The following is a 20572-nucleotide window of genomic DNA, read 5'->3' on the forward strand; positions in this document are numbered from 1 at the left end:
CTCCCTGTCCAAGAAAACAGTATGAAATAATAGTAGTTAACTGTAAAAAAGAGTTACCTGCTGGGTGCAGTGTCTCACTCCTGTAATCCCAGCACTTTGGGAGGCCAAGGTGGGCGGATCACTTGAGGTCAGGAGTTTGAAACCAGCCTGACCAACATGGTGAAACCCCGTCTCTACTGAAAATACAAAATTAGCTGGGCGTGGTGGCGTGTGCCCGTAATCCCAGCTACTAGGGAGGCTGAGGCAGGAGAATCACTTGAACCTGGGAGGTGGAGGTTGCAGTGAGCCGAGATCGCGCCATTGCACTACTCCAGCCTGGACAACAAGAGTGAAACTCCATCTCAAAAAAAAAAAAAAAAAAGAGTCACCTTATATTTGCATTTATTTGTTTATACTATATCCTAAAGCAGGGACCCCAATTCCCGGTCCATGGCCTATTAGGAACCAGGCCGCACAGCAGGAGGTCAACAGCAAGGGAGTGAGCATTACCGCCTGAGCTCCGCCTTCTGTCAGATCTGCGGTGGCATTAGATTCTCATAGGAGCTCAAACCCTACTGTGAACTGCGCATGGGAGGGATCTAGGTGGTTCACTCCTTATGAGAATCAAACTAATGCCTGACGATCTGGGGTGGAACAGTTTCATTCTGAAACCATCCCCACCTCCCTGTCCATGGAAAAATTGTCTTCCATGAAACCAGTCCCTGGTGTCAAAAAGTTGGGGACCTCTGTCCTAATGGATTTCAGTATAGTTAACTTATATTGAGATTTTTCTATTTTGAAAGCATTTCACATTCACAGTCTTCTTTTACTTCCTGACCAACCCTGTGAAATAGGCAGGATAATGACAACTATTCATTTTGTACTTTCCCAGTTTCCAAAATGGAATTAATGGAGAATGGTACTAAGAGCATGTGTCACCCTCCCAGGAGAGGGAGGTAATTCAGCCAGCTTGCAGGGTGCTGGCTGGAACCTCCCACCTCTGTGCTCAGGCCCTTCCCCTGGGTCTTGGCTATTTTTGCCCTTTTTGTGTAACATCCGGTTTCCCTGGGAACTGGAACTTTAATATCCACTCCTCCCCCTTCTAGCTTTCTGCCTGCATAACCTGGTGATATTCCTTCTACCTTCTCAGCCTGGGTTACCAAGAAAGGGAATGTTGCCCAAGTATGTTGAGGTCACTGCCTTGGTGCTCTTCTGGAACAGGGCTCTCGTGGAGAACTTGGCTGACGAGCAGGCCTGTTATATTCCTGACCTCTGATGTCAGCAACCACAGAGGGAGGGAGGGAGGCAGTTTTGTTTTTCAGTGTTTAATTTTTCTAAGGAAACTCATAACAAACCATTAGGACTGTCAGCACATCTTAGCACTTCAAACCCTCTTCTCATTAGGACGGCCACATTAGAAAATAGGAGTCAGGAAACTCCCGTCTAATGCATTCTCTTGCTCTGCTGATGGAGCCTGAAGATGCATGATGGCCTTGCTGCTCTCATCCCGTTTGCTGGGCTCCCATCCCTGCTGTCTTTTTCAGCATCTATCTTGGTCCTGGAAAGGATCCGCTCCTCACTGCATTCTGATTTCTCCACTGCCTTTTTGGGAAGGTTTTCTCCCTGGGGCTTTGTGGGCAGCTGGAATCAGAGATAAGATTGGGACGTTTTTTGAGCAAGAAAAAGACTGCTTCCGAGGAGGAAGGGGTAGGAGAGGTGGGCAGGGACAACAGGAGGAGTCTGGGCACAAAACCTGAAGTGCCCAAGCTCTCCCCATGTCATTCCATCCTCAGCCACAGCTGGGTGCAGGGGAGATTTTCATCTTCCTCAGAGTTGTGGAAGGTCTATGATGTCCCTGTTGGAGTATTTGCCACCAGGAAGGTTAAGTCTCATTCAGTGATTTCCATTGCTGAGGCCAGCTCCCTGCCTGCATACCTGTGAAGCTGAGAGAGAAAGAAAGAAAGAAGCTGCTGGCTTCCAGAAACTCTACTTACTTCTTGCCTGGGCCAGGGTAGTCCTCATGCTGTTGGTGTTGCTCATGTCCCCATCCACGTGGGGAAGGCTTCAGCCCATGAAAGGGGGATCGGACTGGAGAGGGAGAGAGACTTTAAGCATTGGGAAGGGTTTTGGGTTACAGGGTTTTTTGTTTTTGTTTTGAGATGGGGTCTTACACTGTCACCTAGACTGGGGTGCAGTGGTGTGATCTTGGCTCACTGCAACCTCCGCCTCCCTGGCTCAAGTGATCCTCCCACTTCAGCCGCCTGAGTAGCTGAGATTCCAGGTGTGCACTACCATGCCCAGATGATCTTTGTATTTTTAGTAGAGACGGGGTTTCGCCCTGTGGCCCGGGGTGGTCCGGAACTCCTGAGCTCAAGTGATCCACCCGTGTCGGCCTCCCACAGCGCTGGGATTACAGGCATGAGTCACCGCACCCGGCTGGTTACAGGGCTTTTGAGTATGAATGGCTCCTTGTGGTCCAGTCCCTCTCCAGGCATTATGACTGCCAGGTTGTTTGAGGGGGCTGAGGAGGCAGATGTCATCCATCCTTCTCCATCCCTCGTACATGCCCATCTTGCATCCTGTTCTCTACCTGGGGCACTCTCTGTTGTGGCTCCTCCTAGGACCATTCCTTCCACACTTCTGTGCCTTGACTGTCACTCTATACGGAATGTAATGAAGCTTATTTTATGAGGATAATTACAGTCAGACAATCTAGCTGGCCTCTCAGTTCTGCCACTTCCTAGTTCTGCAACTTTGAGCAAATTCCTTAACTTCTCCAAGCCTCAGATTCCTTACCTGTAAGATTGGGTTCCTCATTTGTGAAGTCTCTAAACCTTAGGTTTCTCCCTTATAAAATAATAATAGTTCCAGCATCATGGAACTGTCAGGCAGGCAGATGGCAATAATCCATGTAAAGTGCTCACCACAGTGCGTGACATACAGTAAGTGCTCAATAAATGTCAACACTAATTGTTCTGGGATATTGGTGTGGGTTATCCAGCAGACATTTGGAAGTGCTTTTGGGGGATGTGGGTCGGGGTGGAGCTGGGGGAATCTGAAGGCCTAGACGTTGTGAAATAGGTCCAGGGAGGGGTTTTCCAGCTTGCTGGCTGGTCCCCTCAACCTGGCAAGGAGCCCTCATAGACATGCACCCACACAGTGTTGACTAAATTGGCTGAATGTCAGAGCCGGAAGGGACTGAAAACACCATGTCATCTAACTACCTTGTTGAACAGGTGAGGACACAAAATGATATATCTGAGGTCACGTGACTAGTCACTGGCAGGCCTAGGATTGATCCTGTTTCCTGATTTTCAGTGTTTTTTCCAGTGTGGCCCCCACTCAATACTCAGGTGTAAGCACACAGAGCCCCAGGGGCCTGTGGGTTTTTGGAAGGGTACTCAATTTGTTCTTTGTCCAGGGTGAAGGAGGAAGCTGAAGTGATAGGATGGGCTCTGGTTAGGAGCCTGGCATCATGGTATTTTCCCATGTTCCCAAGTTTGTGGAGTTTATTCATAATTAACTTATCCAGGAAGTACTTGTCAAGCATCTCATAGTAATAGCTCACATTTGCTGAGCACTTCCTCTGTGCCAGGCGCTGTCCTATGCATTTTATGTAGATTGTCTTATTTAGCCTGTGTGACATGCCTATGAGGGAGGTGCCATAATTACTATTATTTTAAGTAACTTTTATTGTGGAAAAATAACATAGAATTTACCATCTTAACCATTTATTTGTTTTGTTTTGTGAGATCAAGTCTTGCTCTGTCGCCCAGGCTGGAGTGGAGTAGCATGATCTCGGCTTACTGCAACCTCCACCTCCCAGGTTCAAACGATTCTCCTGCCTCAGTCTCCCCAGTAGCTGGGACTACAGGTGCACGCTACCACACCTGGCTAATTTTTGTATTTTCAGTAGAGACGGGGTTTCACTAGGTTGGCCAGGCTGGTTTCGAACTCCTGACCTGAGGTGATCCGCCCACCTTGGCCTCCCAAAGTGCTGGGATTACAGGCATAAGCAACTGGGCCTGGCCCATCTTAACCATTTTTAAGCGTACAGTTCAGTGGCATGAAATACATTCATAATGTCATAAAACCCATCACCACTATCTATCTCCTTAACTCTTTTCATCTTATAAAACTGAAACTCTATACCCATTAAACAGTAATTCTCTATTCCTCCCAGTCGCTGGAAACTGCTATTCTACTTTTTGACTCTATGATTTTGATTACTCTTAAGCACTGAAGGAGGGACTGTTATTATGTTCATGTTACAGCTAAGGAAACTAGGCTTGGAGGAATTAGGTGACTTGCATTAGTAAGCAGTTGTAAGTGCAATGCTGAAATTTACTCCTGTGCTCTTAGCCCTGACTCTCTCCTGCCTCCTTACACTGCCTTTCCCTATCACGTTTGTGGTAAGTCCTAGATTGGATGCTGGGAATTGAGAGGGGCCAAGACACACATAGTCCCTGACTTCATGGATCTCATAGCCTAGCCCATGTCGAACACAGTAGCTTCCAAACTGTTTTGATTCTGACCTACAGAAAGAAACACATTGTACTGGGTATAGTTATTTATTATACGTGTTATTCCCCACTCTCCAACAATATGAGAGTTTCACAAAACAACACTTTGACTATTTGTACACTTTGATATTTTCTATTCTATTCTATTGTATTTTATTTAACAAAATGATGGTTGATACCTGCTAAATTGATTTTGGGACCCATAAGTGTGTTACATTCCACAGTTAAAAAAATGCTGGTCTACCAGGCATCTTACTGGACAGGCTCTCTTTCTAGCTACAACTCCATGAATAGACCTTTCTGATATCTCAATTTCTCTTTCCTTTTTCCTTTTTTTTTTTTTTTTTTTTGGTAGAGCCAGGGTCTAGCTATGTTGTCCAGGCTGGTCTTGAACTCTTGGCCTCAAGCAGTCCTCATGCCTTGGCCTCCCAAAGTATCAATTTCCCCTTTCTGTACAGCGTCCTAAGGGATTATCCCAGGAAAGTCCAAACCAATTTGTTTATGATCCAAGTATGAGGTAAACTCTTAGCTATTGGGAAGTGGTAGGGCCTGCAAGAGGCAGAGAGTCACCATAGCTCTGATTGCTGGACTTCTCTTTGGTCTCCTGTCTTATAGGCCCTGCCTCTGGGCTCACCTCGCTGTGACCTGAAGGAGAATCTGCTGAAGGATAACTGTGCCCCGGAATCCATCGAGTTCCCAGTCAGTGAGGCCCGAGTACTAGAGGACAGGCCCCTCAGCGACAAAGGCTCTGGAGACAGCTCCCAGGTCACTCAAGTCAGTCCCCAGAGGATTGCACTCCGGCTCCGGCCAGGTAGGGATGGGACCTTTTGCAAGGAGAGACCTGAGACAGGTGGGCATAGAGCACAAGTTGGAGGTCTGAGGAGGAAGTCTTGGGGAAGTAGCTCAGAATGGAAATGGGGTGGGAAGACAAGGATGTGGGGGGAGGTGTAGGCAAGAGAATGGAAGAAAATAAGAGACGTTAGGACTTGAGTCAAAAGATCTGAGTTGAATCTTGACTGTATCATATATTAGCTATTTGACCTTGGACAAGTTACTTAACCCTTCTGACAAAGTAGGTGCTCAAAAAACATTTGTTTCTTCTTTACCCAAGTGCCTGTTTTACCTAGCTTCGAGCTTTGTGTTGAGGTGCAAATGAGATATAGAATAAGAAAGCAACTTGTAAGCCCTCCTTTCACAGGGGATTGGGACAGGGGAATGGGGGCAGCAGGCACAATAGGTACACAAGACCTTTAGAGGGAGGAAACGTTAGGCTAAGAGACAGAAATTTTGAAGCATTGATTTTGACTTTCCAACTAAGTCAAGAAGGATTTACCTACTATCAAGGCATGTGTTGGATGCAATGGGATTCAGAGAAGGGTAGGGTGCAATTTCTGTCTTTTACAGAGTCTGAAGTGTAGTAACTATCAAAACCTCTGTGACTCACAGTGATAGACCCTTGGAACTCACAGGATTGGAAATCCCCTGGGGATTTAGAGAAAGTGGAAAATTTTAGAATGGAAAAGAAGATGTTAAAAATAGGCGGGTCAAGAGATTAGAAGAGTAATAGAATTGCAAAGGAAGAGGAAAAGGGACCGGGGCTTTCTGGTTTGCTTTGATCATGCAATTTCTTAGTCCCAACTGTATCCAAATCTGCTTATTCAATCTTGGAAGGAGAAGAAGATAAAAACTAACGTCTTTCTGCCTTCCAGATGATTCGAAGAATTTCTCCATCCAAGTGCGGCAGGTGGAGGATTACCCTGTGGACATCTACTACTTGATGGACCTGTCTTACTCCATGAAGGACGATCTGTGGAGCATCCAGAACCTGGGTACCAAGCTGGCCACCCAGATGCGAAAGCTCACCAGTAACCTGCGGATTGGTTTCGGGGCATTTGTGGACAAGCCTGTGTCGCCATACATGTATATCTCCCCACCAGAGGCCCTCGAAAACCCCTGCTATGAGTAAGTCCCTCCTCCAGATGCCAGGACAGCATCTTTTGCCCCAGGAAGGTCCAAGTCCTGGTTTCTATTTCTAGCTCTAGGGTCACTTTGTTGGCTGTCTTCTGGCCAAACTATAGCTCCTCTCTACCTTGGTCTCCCTGTCTGGCAAATGGGCTAGCTTGTGGATCTGGAGGGTTGTGTCAGTAGAACCTAAGGCTGTTTGGAGAACCTAGAAAGAAAATTCATCAGCTTCTTAGTCTTGGTAACAAATAAATAGGAGGCAGGAGAGAATGGAAGGGAGATGAGGTCGAAAGTAGAAAGAAACTTATGGATAAGTAAACTGAGAAATTGTGATTACAGAAGGATTGATTCCATTGTTGGTTTTATTGTCTTCATCAAGGCTGTGCATCCTGCAGGGTACAAACAGAAGAAATGAAGTGCTAAGGAATATAAAAGAGTGGAAATGACATTTGTTGAACACTTTTATAGTCTGTAAATGGATAACTTGTGTCTCTGTTTGAAACTTTGGCTTAAAACTTAATGGCTTACTTATTCAATCGGTGGAGACTGTGCAAATCCATGTATTAGAATAACTTACAATGCTGGTTGCTGAGCCTGAAAAGGTGTGATTTTACTTTTTAGTTTTCAAAGTTATGGCCAGGTGGGGTGGCTCACTTCTGTAATCTCAGCACTTTGGGAGACCAAGGTGGGAGGATCACTTGAGCCTAGGAGTTTGAGTTCAGCCTAGGCAACATAGTGAGACCCCCATCTCTACAAAAATTACAAAAAATTAGCATGTGTGATGGCGCATGCCTGCAGTCCCCGGGACTATAGGGAGGCTGAGGTGTGAGGACTGACTGAGCTTGGGAGGTTGAGGCTGCAGTGAGCCATGATTTTGCCACTGCACACCAACCTGGGCAATGGAGCACAACTGTCTCTAAAAAAAAAAAAAATGTTTTGAAGTTATATGATGTGTCATTCAACCTTCTGTCTGGGTTGTAAGGTTCCCAGGCAAGACATCAGCTATTAATTAAACACACTATTTTGGCTGGGGGCGGAAATGCACCTATCTTGCATGATCTATCAATTTATTGATGGTTCAGGGACCTTAACTTACTGATGGACTTGTGCTTTATTGTTACTTTAGAAAAGTGTTAAGTATAAGGTGATAGTATCAGCAACTCAAGCCTCGCTCTGGTCTAGGTGCTTTGTGTATATGAACTTACTTAAGTCTCACAACTCTTATGGGATATGTGCTATCATGGCCCCACTTTCACAGGCTGACTTGAGAGGCTTGCCGAAGGTGCCATGACTAGTAAAGAGGGCAGCTGGGATCTAAGCTCAGGGAGTCTTGTTTCCAGCTCAATCTCTTATCCTCTAGGCTAGCTGGATGGGGGTAAGGTTGATGGGGAGCCTCAGGTAATTTGAGGATTTTGGAGTCTGAACTGTCTGGGTAACTGTGGTTGTATGGAACTGGCCTGGGCATACCACTATCTATATTTGTCCCCTCTCTTTCCTCCCAATTCTCATGCTGCCTTTTCCATCAAGGTGTCTGCTTAAATTATCTCCCATCCTTTCCCAGTATGAAGACCACCTGCTTGCCCATGTTTGGCTACAAACACGTGCTGTCGCTAACTGACCAGGTGACCCGCTTCAATGAGGAAGTGAAGAAGCAGAGTGTGTCACGGAACCGAGATGCCCCAGAGGGTGGCTTTGATGCCATCATGCAGGCTACAGTCTGTGATGTGAGTTTGGAGGACTTAGAGTGCCAGGTGTGGTTGGCATAGATCAAAATGGGGAAGGAGGTGACTGAACTCTGGGGATTTCTGGTGTAAAATGAGATGAGAACTAAGCAGAGCTTCCTGCAGTTGTGAGTAGTAAGTTGCTCCTGATATTTAGCCTTGGCTTAGATCCACTCCCTGGCCTGAGCTGACATTTCTTTGAACCTCAGTGGTCTCAGATGTTCCCAGGGGAGAGCATCTTCCCACCTTCAGAGTTACTTCAGAGTTAAAGCTGGGTTAACCTAACCTCAGCAAAGTAGGCAGATGTTCAGATGAGATTTCTTCTAGCCCAGATCAGCTCTGTGGATGCCCATCAGTTTCTAGATGGGCACTGTGACTATCATTAGAAGAGTTAAGAGGATCTCATTCAGCTGCTTGAACTAATCTGTTATGAGACTGTTTTCTGAAGAGAATGAAACCCCTGAACTGGAAAGTTTCAGCTTCGGTTCCAAGGACTGGGACTGAGACCCTTCTTTAAAACAAGCTGTCCAGCCCTTTAGCCAGGGAGCGCCTTGGGTCTCTGTTCTCTACCTGTGACATGGCTGAATTTGTTCTGTCTCCTCTGCCTTTGTTTTTTTGTTTTCTTTTAACAGGAAAAGATTGGCTGGAGGAATGATGCATCGCACTTGCTGGTGTTTACCACGGATGCCAAGACTCATATAGCACTGGACGGAAGGCTGGCAGGCATTGTCCAGCCCAATGATGGGCAGTGTCATGTTGGTAGTGACAATCATTACTCTGCCTCCACTACCATGGTGAGATCTCTGGCACCACCTATGGTTTCTATTCATGATGGTGAGGGGTGCCCTAGCCCAGGCAGAGTCTGTGTGAATATGAAAATGGCAGCCCCTCCTTCTGGGCAGGGTGCAGGGCTTGGTTTCAGCTTGCCCCTATCCCTTACCAACTGGACACCGTCATCCAGCGTACAACCTACATAACCATTAGATATATCCCTGATTGTGGTGTTATCACTGCCTTTACTGTCAGCAGCATAGCAACAGCATCATGGGATCCAGAATGGACCCAAAGGATTTTTACAACCCAACTGGAAAGCAGGTCTTCCTTTCCACTTTGATTAGCCCTTTCTTGGAATACCATACTAACTTGTGGTTATTGGAAGAAGATAGAGGAAAAAAAGAGAAAGATTGGCCAGGCATGTGATGGCTCATGCCTGTAATCTCGGCACTTTGGGAGGCTGGGGTGGAAGGATCACTTGAGTCAAGGAGTTTGAAACCAGCTTGGGAAATATAGTGAGACCCTGTCTCTGCAAAAAATGCAAAAATTCACTGAGTGTGGTGGCTTGTGCCTGTGGTCCCAGCTACTTGTGGGGCTGAGGCAGAAAGATCTCTTGAGCCCAGTAGTCTGAGGCTGCAGTGAGCTGTGATCTTGCCACCACACTCCCGCCTGAATTGCAGAGCAAGAACCACCACTGCTTTTTTTTTGTTTTATTTTGATACAGAGTCTTGCTGTGTTGCCCAGCTGGGGCGCAGTAGTGCAATCTTGGCTCACTGTAGCCTTCACCACCTCAGTCTCCTGAGTAGCTGGGACCACAGGCATGAACTACCATGCCCGGCTAATTTTTGAAAACAGGGTCTTGCTAGGTTGCCCAGGCTGGTCTCGAACTCCTTGGCTTAAGCAGTCTGCCCCCCTAAGCCTCCCAAAGTGCTGGGATTACAGGCGTGAGCCATTGCTCCTAGTGGGGACCCCTTCTCAGAGAGAGAGAGAGAGAGAGAAAGAGAGAAAGAGGGGAAAGATCATCAAAGACATGGTGAACAGGTCCTACGAGGAAAGATTAAAAGGCCAGAGTCATTCAGCTTGAAAGAAAGAAGGCTAAAGGATGATTTAGCTTATACATGAGAACACGTCTTATAAGTTGTTTTATATCACCATAGAAGGTTAAACAAGAGCAAAATATTTAAATTGAATCAGGAGAAATTACTATAAACCATAAGAGAAATGTGCTGTAATGCTCTAGGTACCTGGGGCAGGTGTGAACTCTTCATCTCCTAAGGACAATATAGCAACTTCCTTATCTAGGTGGCTTAAAGGTATACCTGTGTAAAGGCAGGAGACTGAGCTGAGGATCTAATGAGCTCCCTGCAAGGTCTAGGATCCCATGGACATGTTCACAATTCACCACCCCACCCACACAGTGTCCTGGAGTTCCTTGGTGTCAGCCATATCCAAGTCAAGCACTACCAGGCAATGAGTCAGCAACCTTTGACACCTAATCTATGCAAGGCACTGGGCCAGGGGCTGAGGGAGGTAACAAGACTATGTATGGTTCTATCCTTACAGAGTTTTTGGTCTAGTTGAGGAGAAAGGATATGTATATATTTACAATAACACAAGATGCATGATTAGTGCTAAATGGGTGTGGCAAAGCCAAAGTGGGCTATACGTATCCAAGGGAGGAAAGCTCATCATGAGCTGGGATGGCCAAGGAAGTCTCCTGAAGGAGGTGGGGCCTAAGCTGGGCCCTAAGAAAGGAGGAGGATTACCAACAAGAAGGCAACTCCAGGTGGGAGACAGTGGACCAGATCACTGCTGAGTGGAAGAGGGAGAGAGGTGAGTAATATTTGGAAAGAAAGACTGAGACCACACGGTGGAGGATCATGAGGGCCAGGCCAAGGCATCGGTCAGTAGTTCCAAAACAGAGGCCTAACCCAGTGCCTTGTGCAGGGAAGCAGCTCCATTGTATTAGTGCATTAAATTCAAGCAGGAAGAAAGAGGTGCTTAGTTTTGACACCACTGGCCTGCACCTCTTTGTCTATCCCTGGAGTTCACAAGTAGACTTCTGTGCTACTTACCCTTCTTGTCTCACTGTACCCCCCGCCCCCCACTCTTTTTTTAGTTTTAGAGACAGAGTCTTGCTCTGCTGCCTGGGCTGGAGTGCAGTGGTGCAATCATAGCTCACTGTAACCTCCAACTCCTGGGCTGAAGCGATCCTCCTGCCTCAGCTTACCCAGTAGCTAGGACTGTAGGCACTTACCACCACATCTGGCAAATTAAAATTTTTTTTTTTTTTTGTAGAGATGGGGCCTTGCTATGTTGCCCAGGCTCTTGTCTCACTTTCAGCATGAAGTGAAAAGGTTTAAGCACCACAACTCTCTGAGCCACAGCCCAAGCAAGATAAGTTCTAAGGTCTAAGGTTGAGACCCTAGGGATGTACATGGCACTTCATTAACTTCTACATCCTTCATTTTTCTAGGATTATCCCTCTTTGGGGCTGATGACTGAGAAGCTCTCCCAGAAAAACATCAATTTGATCTTTGCAGTGACTGAAAATGTAGTCAATCTCTATCAGGTGACTGTGCCTTTGGGCTTCCTGGAGTGGGCCCTGTGATGGTGGGAGCCCCAGGTAGCCAGCCTGTGCTAGCGTTGGCCATAGTCCCCAACCAGGAAAGACTCTCCCCTAATCCACTGCCCAGGAGCTAAAGATTGCACTCTGGGCCTTTTTCCTGCAACCTTGAACTTACGAGGTGTGTGCTGGTGTTTGTGGTGATGGAGGGGAGGTGGCAAAGGGTGTGAGAGGCTTCCTCTACTTTTGCACAGGGCTGAAAAACTGCTAGATATATTCCTGGCAGTGACCACTGAAATATCCCATACCTTCCTCCAATCTTCATCTCAGGACTCTCAGTGGGATTTGAGGAGGGCTTTTGGAGACCACCACCTTCCTTCGGTAAGCTCTGGACATCTTTGTCGTCCTTTCTAGAACTATAGTGAGCTCATCCCAGGGACCACAGTCGGGGTTCTGTCCATGGATTCCAGCAATGTTCTCCAGCTCATTGTTGATGCTTATGGGGTAAGTGTCTTGTGCTGGGAATAGTCCTGCGGAGAGTCCACCTCATTTGGCTTACACAGCAGGGCTCAGGTTTGTGAGTCCCAGGTGCCAGTCTACCACACGATCTTACTGCCTTCTCCGTGTGCTCCCAGAGGCCAGGCAGTGGTCTGCTCTAGAAGGGATGCAGCCTTCTGAGAAGGAAGTAGTCCAGAAAGAAAGAAAGAAAGGGGTTGGGGATGGGGATGGTGATTAGTTGGAGAAGGAGCAGAGCCCTGGAATTGGGGCAGAGTGAGGGAAAACTGGGCTCCAATAACAGGGAAAAGAGAGAGCTGAGACATGGGGAAGGTGAGGTTGATGAAACATTAGGTAGAAAATGCTGCTTTCCAAGGTGACCAGTACTCCCCTTTCGCAACATCTTTGAGGCCTGCGGGAGGGTGTAGCTGGTACATTTTACCCAGACTCACCTAGACGCAAGTGGAGATGGAAAGAGGGAGCAGGTTCCTGTGCAGGAAACAGAGGAGGAAACAGAGTCCTAGGGGTGCTCCGGCAGCTTCCAGGTCAAACCTTGGCCTCTGGCACTGCTGGGGTAAGTCCAGAGCTACTTGGCAGATTTGGTTTGGGATGGAACTGGCTCTTGCCATTTCCCATTTCCTTTCAGTTCATTTTCTTGTCTTCTTGTGCCCCTTTGTGCTCAGAAAATCCGCTCTAAAGTCGAGCTGGAAGTGCGTGACCTCCCTGAAGAATTGTCTCTATCCTTCAACGCCACCTGCCTCAACAATGAGGTCATCCCTGGCCTCAAGTCTTGTATGGGACTCAAGATTGGAGACACGGTGAGATGGGCTGGGCAGGGCCTTTGTACTGGAGCATCTGTGAGCACCCAACCCCCTTTCTTCTTTTTGTAATGACTAAAAATGGCCCCCTTCCGCCAGAAAAAATATGGGCAGGAAAAATACCTTTCCTGAAAGTCATTTCAAGTTAGATGTAATGGATCCACCAATCTTTTCCTCTGGGGCTTCTGTTGCATAAGCTATTTCTGTTACGTAAATTTAACTCTTAGGAATTTAAAAAACTTACAATTTGGTTACCTTTGTTTGTGTATGCACAGTTGATTGCAAAGGAAAATATTTCTTTACCTTCAGTCCCTCACCAGTTTCCAGCTTTCCCAAGGTAATTAATACCTTTCTTTTGTAAAATGACACAGGAAAGTAAAATCTAAAATGTAAAATGACGACATCATCTATAAATATTTATTGAGCACTGACATTGTGTCAGGCATTGTTCTAGTTGCCGAGAATTTAGCAGCAAATGGAACAGGCAAGAGTACCTACCCTCATGGAATTTTTGAAGCCAGATGTTCATTTCACCATCCAGTCCCTCCACGACTTTCCTTATCGGTCGTTTCTCCTCTGCTTCTGCCTAAGGGGAGAGGAGTTGGTGGGAGGGGAGGAAGGAGGGGAAGAAAATAGATCTTTGGAGGCAGTGATCCTTTCTCTTAATCTATCTATCTTTCAGGCACTTGTGCAAACATCCCATGTTAGAAATATTGTCCTGAAACATGCTTTATTGCATAAACTATAAAATGTGTGGAAATTGAAGTAGATCCTGAGCTTATGGTTGACCACTATGTGGGATTGTGTGGTGCAAAACAGTGCTTTGTGCATCTTGCTGATAATTATAATCAGTCCAGCTTGCTTAGCTGGCCAGAGCAGGGTGTTTATATGATCGCAGGTTCTGTTCAGTTTCAGCTGGTCTATTTCACCCGTGAAGTAAAAAAACAGCCTTTTATTATTTATTGACTGTAGACCATGTCTCTGCATCCAGCTACATATGTCACAATGATACTGTTCCCGTGCTTGTGTTTTTGCTTTGCAGACCTTCACAGAGGTGGAGGTCTGTGGAACCTGTGGAAGGTTTGCTTTGCAGACCTTCCACAAAGCCTGAGGAACTCCATATTGCAAAAGCATAAGACACCCAATTTGGGTATTCCTTGGCAGGGCAGGGAACAACTTTTTTTTCCCTCCAGAGCTGGAGTGTTAACTGGGCCCAACTGTGTCTAAATACAATCTTGCTTTCCATCCAGGTGAGCTTCAGCATTGAGGCCAAGGTGCGAGGCTGCCCCCAGGAGAAGGAGAAGTCCTTTACCATCAAGCCCGTGGGCTTCAAGGACAGCCTGATCGTCCAGGTCACCTTTGATTGCGACTGTGCCTGCCAGGCCCAAGCTGAACCTAATAGCCGTCACTGCAACAATGGCAATGGGACCTTTGAGTGTGGGGTGTGCCGTTGTGGGCCTGGCTGGCTGGGATCCCAGTGTGAGTGCTCAGAGGAGGACTATCGCCCTTCCCAGCAGGACGAGTGCAGCCCCCGGGAGGGTCAGCCCGTCTGCAGCCAGCGGGGCGAGTGTCTCTGTGGTCAATGTGTCTGCCACAGCAGTGACTTTGGCAAGATCACGGGCAAGTACTGCGAGTGTGATGACTTCTCCTGTGTCCGCTACAAGGGGGAGATGTGCTCAGGTGAGGAGAACTGCATGGCCCCCTGTCCTGGAACCCACAACCCCTCATACATTTGCAACCCCTGGAAACATAGGCAAAGGCCTGAGATGGGTCTTTGCAGGCAGAGGTGTAACTCAGTGGTTCCCAATCTTTTTGAGTATAAGGACCAATCCACTTTTCAGGTTAAAAAAAAAAGTTACTGATAGATAGCAATTAAATTTTTACTATTTATAGACTTAGAAAACACATGTCAGAATATGTAGTAAGGTTAGTAATAATTTTACATGAGTTTATCTTTGTATCACAAGAGACCTGGAAAATAGTAGTATATATGCAAGGCATTGGAGAGTGCTTGAACAATGTCTGGAAAATGGTGTAATGCTCTTGTTAATGTTAGCACTATTTTGTTATCACTATTACTACTGTTGGTACTACTGTTATTTTTTGGATTCTAGATCTTTGCTATCCAATATGGTAGCCTTTAGACACATGTGGTTATTTAAATTAGCCAAAATCAAAAAATTAAAAATTCAGTTTTTCAGCTGATCAGTGGCCACATGTAGCTAGTGGCTGCTATATTGGACAGCATAGATCTAGAACATTTCAACGTGACAGAAAGTTCTCTTGGCTAGCACTGCCACAGAGAGTCCCTGCCGACAGATTGGGGATTATGATTTTGAGTCCTTCTACTCAGCAGGGTGCTGAGTTGTCATTCTCATTGCAAAATTCAGTAAAATATTGAGGCCCACTGATAATCTCAAACTAGTTTCTCCTTGCCCCAAGAACCACTCCTGGGGTACTTCTCCCGCTAGAAGTTGAACTAACGTTAATGTAGTCTTTATCTGCAGATATGTTGACAACACTCTCAGAGGGCAAATAGTCTGAGTTGTTCCTGGGGCACTGAGGATGGGTTTTTACTGGGCCATAATCACTGTGGTTTAATCCCTCTTGCGACAGACACTTGCAAGTTGGTTGGGACTGGGTTACGGGTGTATTGTGTGGCCAAACAGAGACATTATAATTGTTTTCTGGGGTGACCCTTGACTCAGATTGGCTTCATTGGCATTGGGTTCTTTTTTTTTTTGAGAGAGAGTCTTGCTCTACTGCCAGGCTGGAGTGCAGTGGTGCGATCTTGGCTCACTGCAACCTCTGCCTCCCAGTTCAAGCAATTCTCCTGCCTCAGCCTCCCGAGTAGTTGGGACTATAGACGTGTACCACCACACCCAGCTAATTTTTGTATTTTTAGTAGAGATGAGGTTTCACCACGTTGGCCAGGGTGGTCTCGATTTCTTTACCTCGTGATCCTCCCGCCTGGGCCTCCCAAAGTGCTGGGATTACAGGCGTGAGCCACTGTGCCTGGCCGGCATTGGGGTTCTAATGAGTTGAGCTAATATGCAGATACTCACTTTAATACTGATATTAGCCTTTTAAAAAACTCACTTAGAAAGGTCGATCTGTGTCATTCTAAAGCATGACAGTAACATAAAAATGATTGCTTTTTTATTATCTACAACATTGTTTCCTTTACTTATGCTGATAAAATTTTAGAGAGAGTTTGAGAGGAAGTGTTATCAGAATGATTAGGGGAGAGCAAGAGATCAGATACACATAGATGAAAGCACACAAACAACAACCATTTGAATTAGGGGGTGAGGCAGGAGTTTCACTTCATTTTACTATTTAAAGTATTTACATCTAATTCAAAGTACCAAAGGAAATGGGTAAGTTTGAAGTGGGAGACCCCTGGGAAGAAGGTTGGGGACTGAGGGAGAGAGGGTGGTCCTAGGAGAGGAGTATGGCTGGACCACGGGGGCACCCCCAGTCCTCCTCCATGGCCTGATGGTTCCTGGTCTGGTGTGAGGCACTGCGGCAGGATCCCAGCCAGAGCATGTTTCTTTTGGCTGCTGCCCCACTAAAGCCACAAAACAAAGCTGACTGGGTCAGAAGCCCTGGTTCCTGCCTCTCACTAGTGCAGGAACAGCTCCTCCTCAGTGCATTCCAGTCTAATCCATGAGGGAACCAGGGCAGCCATTGCAGCCTCCCTCCACCATGTCTTGCTAGGGTATCAGGTACCCACCCAGCCTCAGGTCTAGACTCTGTGGTGCCATCATCACATCCTCCAGTGACAGATACTCAGGGGCGCAAGTGACTGAGCACCTGCTCTGTGCCATCATTTGGTCCATATAAGTGAACAAAGGGTCATGCATGATCCCTGACCTCTCCAGGCTTACAGCCCTGCTCACCATTGCCTTTCACCAGAGCTTCTGGCTCTATGCTCCATTCTTTGCCACAAGCAGGGGCTCAGGAGGCAGGTGTGCTGTGACTTGGCCATTTCCCTAGCCCCTGGCCTGTAAGCATGGTGGCTGGTTCCCTGGCCCTCCCCCTTGTCCCCTCTCTACTTTGGGCCTGGTCTTCATGGTTGCCCATGATCAACATTCCTGCCTCAAACATCAAGAAGTGCATCATCCTCAAGGGGGTTTTCCACTGGCCACAACCACAGCCACAGATCAGTCAGGTACCCTCTGTGAGCCAGATTCCGTGCTGTTGTGGAGTAGGATAGAGAGGTGTGAATAAGACAGTTAACCAAGGATAATTCCCAACATGAGGTTGAATCTGACAGATCCCGGAAGTGTGGGGTGCTTAGGGAGTGTTATAGGAGTCCACTGGAGCGAGACTGACTGGGGACAGGGGAGGCCTGGGCGGCTTCACGGAGGAGGTGGGATGTCTGACGGATCTCAGAGGAAGGGCAGGCTCAGGACAGAGAGGAGTGGAGCGAGCATCAGGCCAGAAGGCCTAGCTGTGGGGTTCGTGTTCCCAATGACCTCAAGCACCTGTTCCTCCCTCCCTCTTCTGGCATCCCTCCCTTCCTCTTCTTCCACTCTTAATTTCTTACTTTACTCCTCTGACTTTCCAATGAACCCAGGCTCAGCCTCCCTTTTGCTGGAGGGGCGCCAGTCCTGTGACATTACCACACTGTGGCTTCCATTTAAGGGCTGACCCTACCAAGGCTCTTGGGGTCAGCATGCTGGCTCTGACCTGTCACTTCCACTCCCAACCTCACTCCCTGGCTGGACCATCTTGTCAAAGATCACTTTGTTTAGCCTCACAAAGGAAACACTATGGGACAAGAGTTTCTGAGGAGGCGGAGGCCTCTGAGTGCTGCCAGGCCCCTGTGGTGTCGGTCTTTCCCATCCAGGAGCGGTGGCCAAATGCGGGGTGTAGTGAAAGGCTGAGGGGAGGGCAGGGGGGCAGCTCTGCTGGTTGGCGCACTCCTCCCCCAGCTGCCGTGAGGTTGGCCGATAGCAGCTCACAGCTGCCCGTTCTGTGGAGAACTGCCCTCGGCTGACAGGAGCTGCCTTGCCCCTAGATGTTGACCAATGACTGATGGACAAGGGGTTACTCTAAGGCTAGACTCTTTGTCTCAGGGTGGGCCTGGCTTTGTGGTACCATTCACGTAGGATCAGGCTGGAGGGCATCTGGCTGAAACCACATTCCTGCCAGCTCTGCCTCTTGCCCTGTCCTGTTTCGCTCCCTCCTCTCTACTTCCTCAGTGAGTCACTTAAATAAGATCCTTATCCAAACTGTATTTCTAGGGAACCTAGCCTCAGGACACAGCCTTTCTGCTTTCCCCACCCTTCTGGCAGCCCAACATCTCTACTTTCCAGATATACTTGGCAGCTGGGGCAGCTTGGGTGATGTTCCCATCCTTCCTGGGAAGCAGACATTTCTTTCCATGCCCAGCCCATAGTGCAGTGGCATTATCATGGCTCACTGCAGCCTTGAATTCTGGGCTTAAGTGATCCTTCTGCCTTAGCCTCCCAAGTAGCCAGGACTACAGGCTCTTGCCATCATGCCCGGATAATTTTTAAAAAAATTGTAGAGATGGGATCTCGCTATGTTGCCCTGGCTGGTCTTGAACTCCTGGGCTCAACCGATCAACCTGCCTTGGCCTCCCAAAGTGTTGAGATTACAGGCATGAGCCACCACACTTGGCCTTTGAAGGTTTTTGAGTAGGTGAGTGGCATGATCAAGTTGACTGATATTTTAAAACAGTGGTTCTCAACTGGTGGGAAGGAGCTATTTTGTCTCCCAGGGGACATTTGGCAATGCCTGGTGATATTTTTGATTGTTACAACTGGAAAGGTGCTACTGATATCTAGTGGGTGGAGCTCAAGGATGCTGCTAAACATCCTAATGTACAGGACAGTCCTCCACCACAAAAAATTATCTGGTCCCAAATATTGAAAAGTACCAAGGTTGAGAAATCATGTTTTACAAAGAGAATCCTGGCCACAGAGGAATTGACAATCACCTGGAGAAGGGGAGGTGACTTAATTGTCTGGAGACAGGACCAGGCTGAGGACAGGGCATGGAAATGTCTACAATAAGGCCCATTCACCCTTTGCTTAAATAGTTCAGTACATTTGACTCCTAAAATGTTCCCTCCTTGAAATTTCTCATTGAGATCAAGCCCAGTTACTGGACTTTCCATAACTTCTTTCTTACTACTTTGGTCTCTTTTCTTCCTCCACTGGTCAATTTGAAGAATATTCCATTAAAACGGGCTCCATCTTCTACTGGTTACGGCCATTTTCTCTGTAAGCTAGAGACATCTTCTGGAAAGACCGTATTAGTATAAATAGGGAAAAACATTGCTTATGACACTGCACAGAGGCTAAGCACTTGGGATCTGAAGTCGCAGTGACTTCTGTTTGAGTCCTAACCCTGCCATTTACAAGGCATATGGCCTTGGGAAAGTTACTTAACCTCTCTGACCTCAAAGGGTTGTTATCAGAAATGAAAAGGATAACATGCTAAAGAACTTGCGGCCGGGTGCGGTGGACCAGCTGGCTGGGCCTATAATCACAGCTCTTTGGGACGGCAAGGCACATGGATCACCTGAGGTCAGGAGTTCAAGGCCAGGCTGGTCAACATGGTGAGACCCCCATCTCTACTAAAAATACAAAAATTAGCCAGGCATGGTGGTGCATGCCTGTAGTCCTAGCTACTTGGGAGGCTGAGGCAGGAGAATCGCTTGAACACGGGAGGTGGAGGTTATAGTGAGTCAAGATGGCGCCACTGCACTCCAGCCTGGGTGACAGTGAGACTCCAAAAAATAAAAAAAATAAAAAAGAACTTGGCATAAGCCCACAAGCCTAGGCAATATAACAAGACTCCCATCTGTACAAAAACAAAAATAATTAGCCAGCTGCGGTGGCACATGCCTGTAGTCCCAGCTACTCAGGAGGCTAAGGTGGGAAGATCACTTGAATCCAGGAGTTTGAAGTTACAGTGAACAATGATTGCACCACTGCACTGTAGCCTGGGTGATAGGGCGAGACTGTCTCAAAAAAAATAAGAAAATAAATAAAAAGAAAAAGAACTTGGCACAGTGCTTGACACACATTAAATGCCTCCTTGGTAGATTTGGAAAATAGATATACATTCTCTTCTCTAAATGCTTTCCAAGTCTGTTCCACTACACTCCCAGATATGATATGATGAGACTCCCAGATATGATATGATGAGGTCAGATTGAGAAGAGAACCAGGACAAGAAAGAAAAGTTGTGTTGGTAAATTTGAACTGCGCCTGTAGCTTTAAATAATTTAATTAATTAAAAAATGTTTAATTGTGGCAAACATTTCTCCAACTGTTGAGTGTAGAGGCAGGAACCAGGACTAGTCAGCAGGGGCATGGGGGAGGCCATCGGGCTACATGAGGTCATTACTAGCGATTGCCTCTACTGCTGTTCACCTTAGGAAAATCTTTCTTTCATTTAATTTCTCTTATTTTCTGACTTCTTTTCCCTATGGCATTCACGGGATTTGTTTAACTGACTGGCCCTTGGCAGTCTGGGAGGTAGGGGATATTTGTTCTCTCTGCTTACTTGGCTCCGTTGGCCAACTCCATGGGCTCTCAGTGCCGTCCCTCTGCCCCTCGGATGCCCCACCCCATCCACCCATACATTCAGGGTGCTCTGTGTGCACTTTCCCTCTCTGCATGTGGAATAATCCCATGCCCTGGATCTCTCCTTTTCTTCTTTCCTCATGTTACAATTTTCCTGTCTTGTGCA

General features: G+C 47.1%; 1 protein-coding gene across 1 annotated transcript in view; it reads left to right on the forward strand.

The window, feature by feature from the left end:
• The window catches only part of LOC105483061 (integrin subunit beta 3), a 64731-nt gene that overhangs the window by 23785 nt on the left and 20374 nt on the right, over positions 1 to 20572 (forward strand). Inside the window, exons 3-10 of the mRNA XM_011743646.3 lie at positions 5118 to 5313; positions 6212 to 6464; positions 8026 to 8188; positions 8818 to 8979; positions 11436 to 11531; positions 11940 to 12029; positions 12704 to 12838; positions 14089 to 14518. Coding sequence (XP_011741948.1) covers positions 5118 to 5313; positions 6212 to 6464; positions 8026 to 8188; positions 8818 to 8979; positions 11436 to 11531; positions 11940 to 12029; positions 12704 to 12838; positions 14089 to 14518 — 1525 coding nt within the window. The remainder of the gene's footprint in view (positions 1 to 5117; positions 5314 to 6211; positions 6465 to 8025; positions 8189 to 8817; positions 8980 to 11435; positions 11532 to 11939; positions 12030 to 12703; positions 12839 to 14088; positions 14519 to 20572) is intronic.

This window comes from Macaca nemestrina, chromosome 17, assembly GCF_043159975.1.
Source record: "Macaca nemestrina isolate mMacNem1 chromosome 17, mMacNem.hap1, whole genome shotgun sequence".
NCBI lineage: Eukaryota > Metazoa > Chordata > Mammalia > Primates > Cercopithecidae > Macaca > Macaca nemestrina.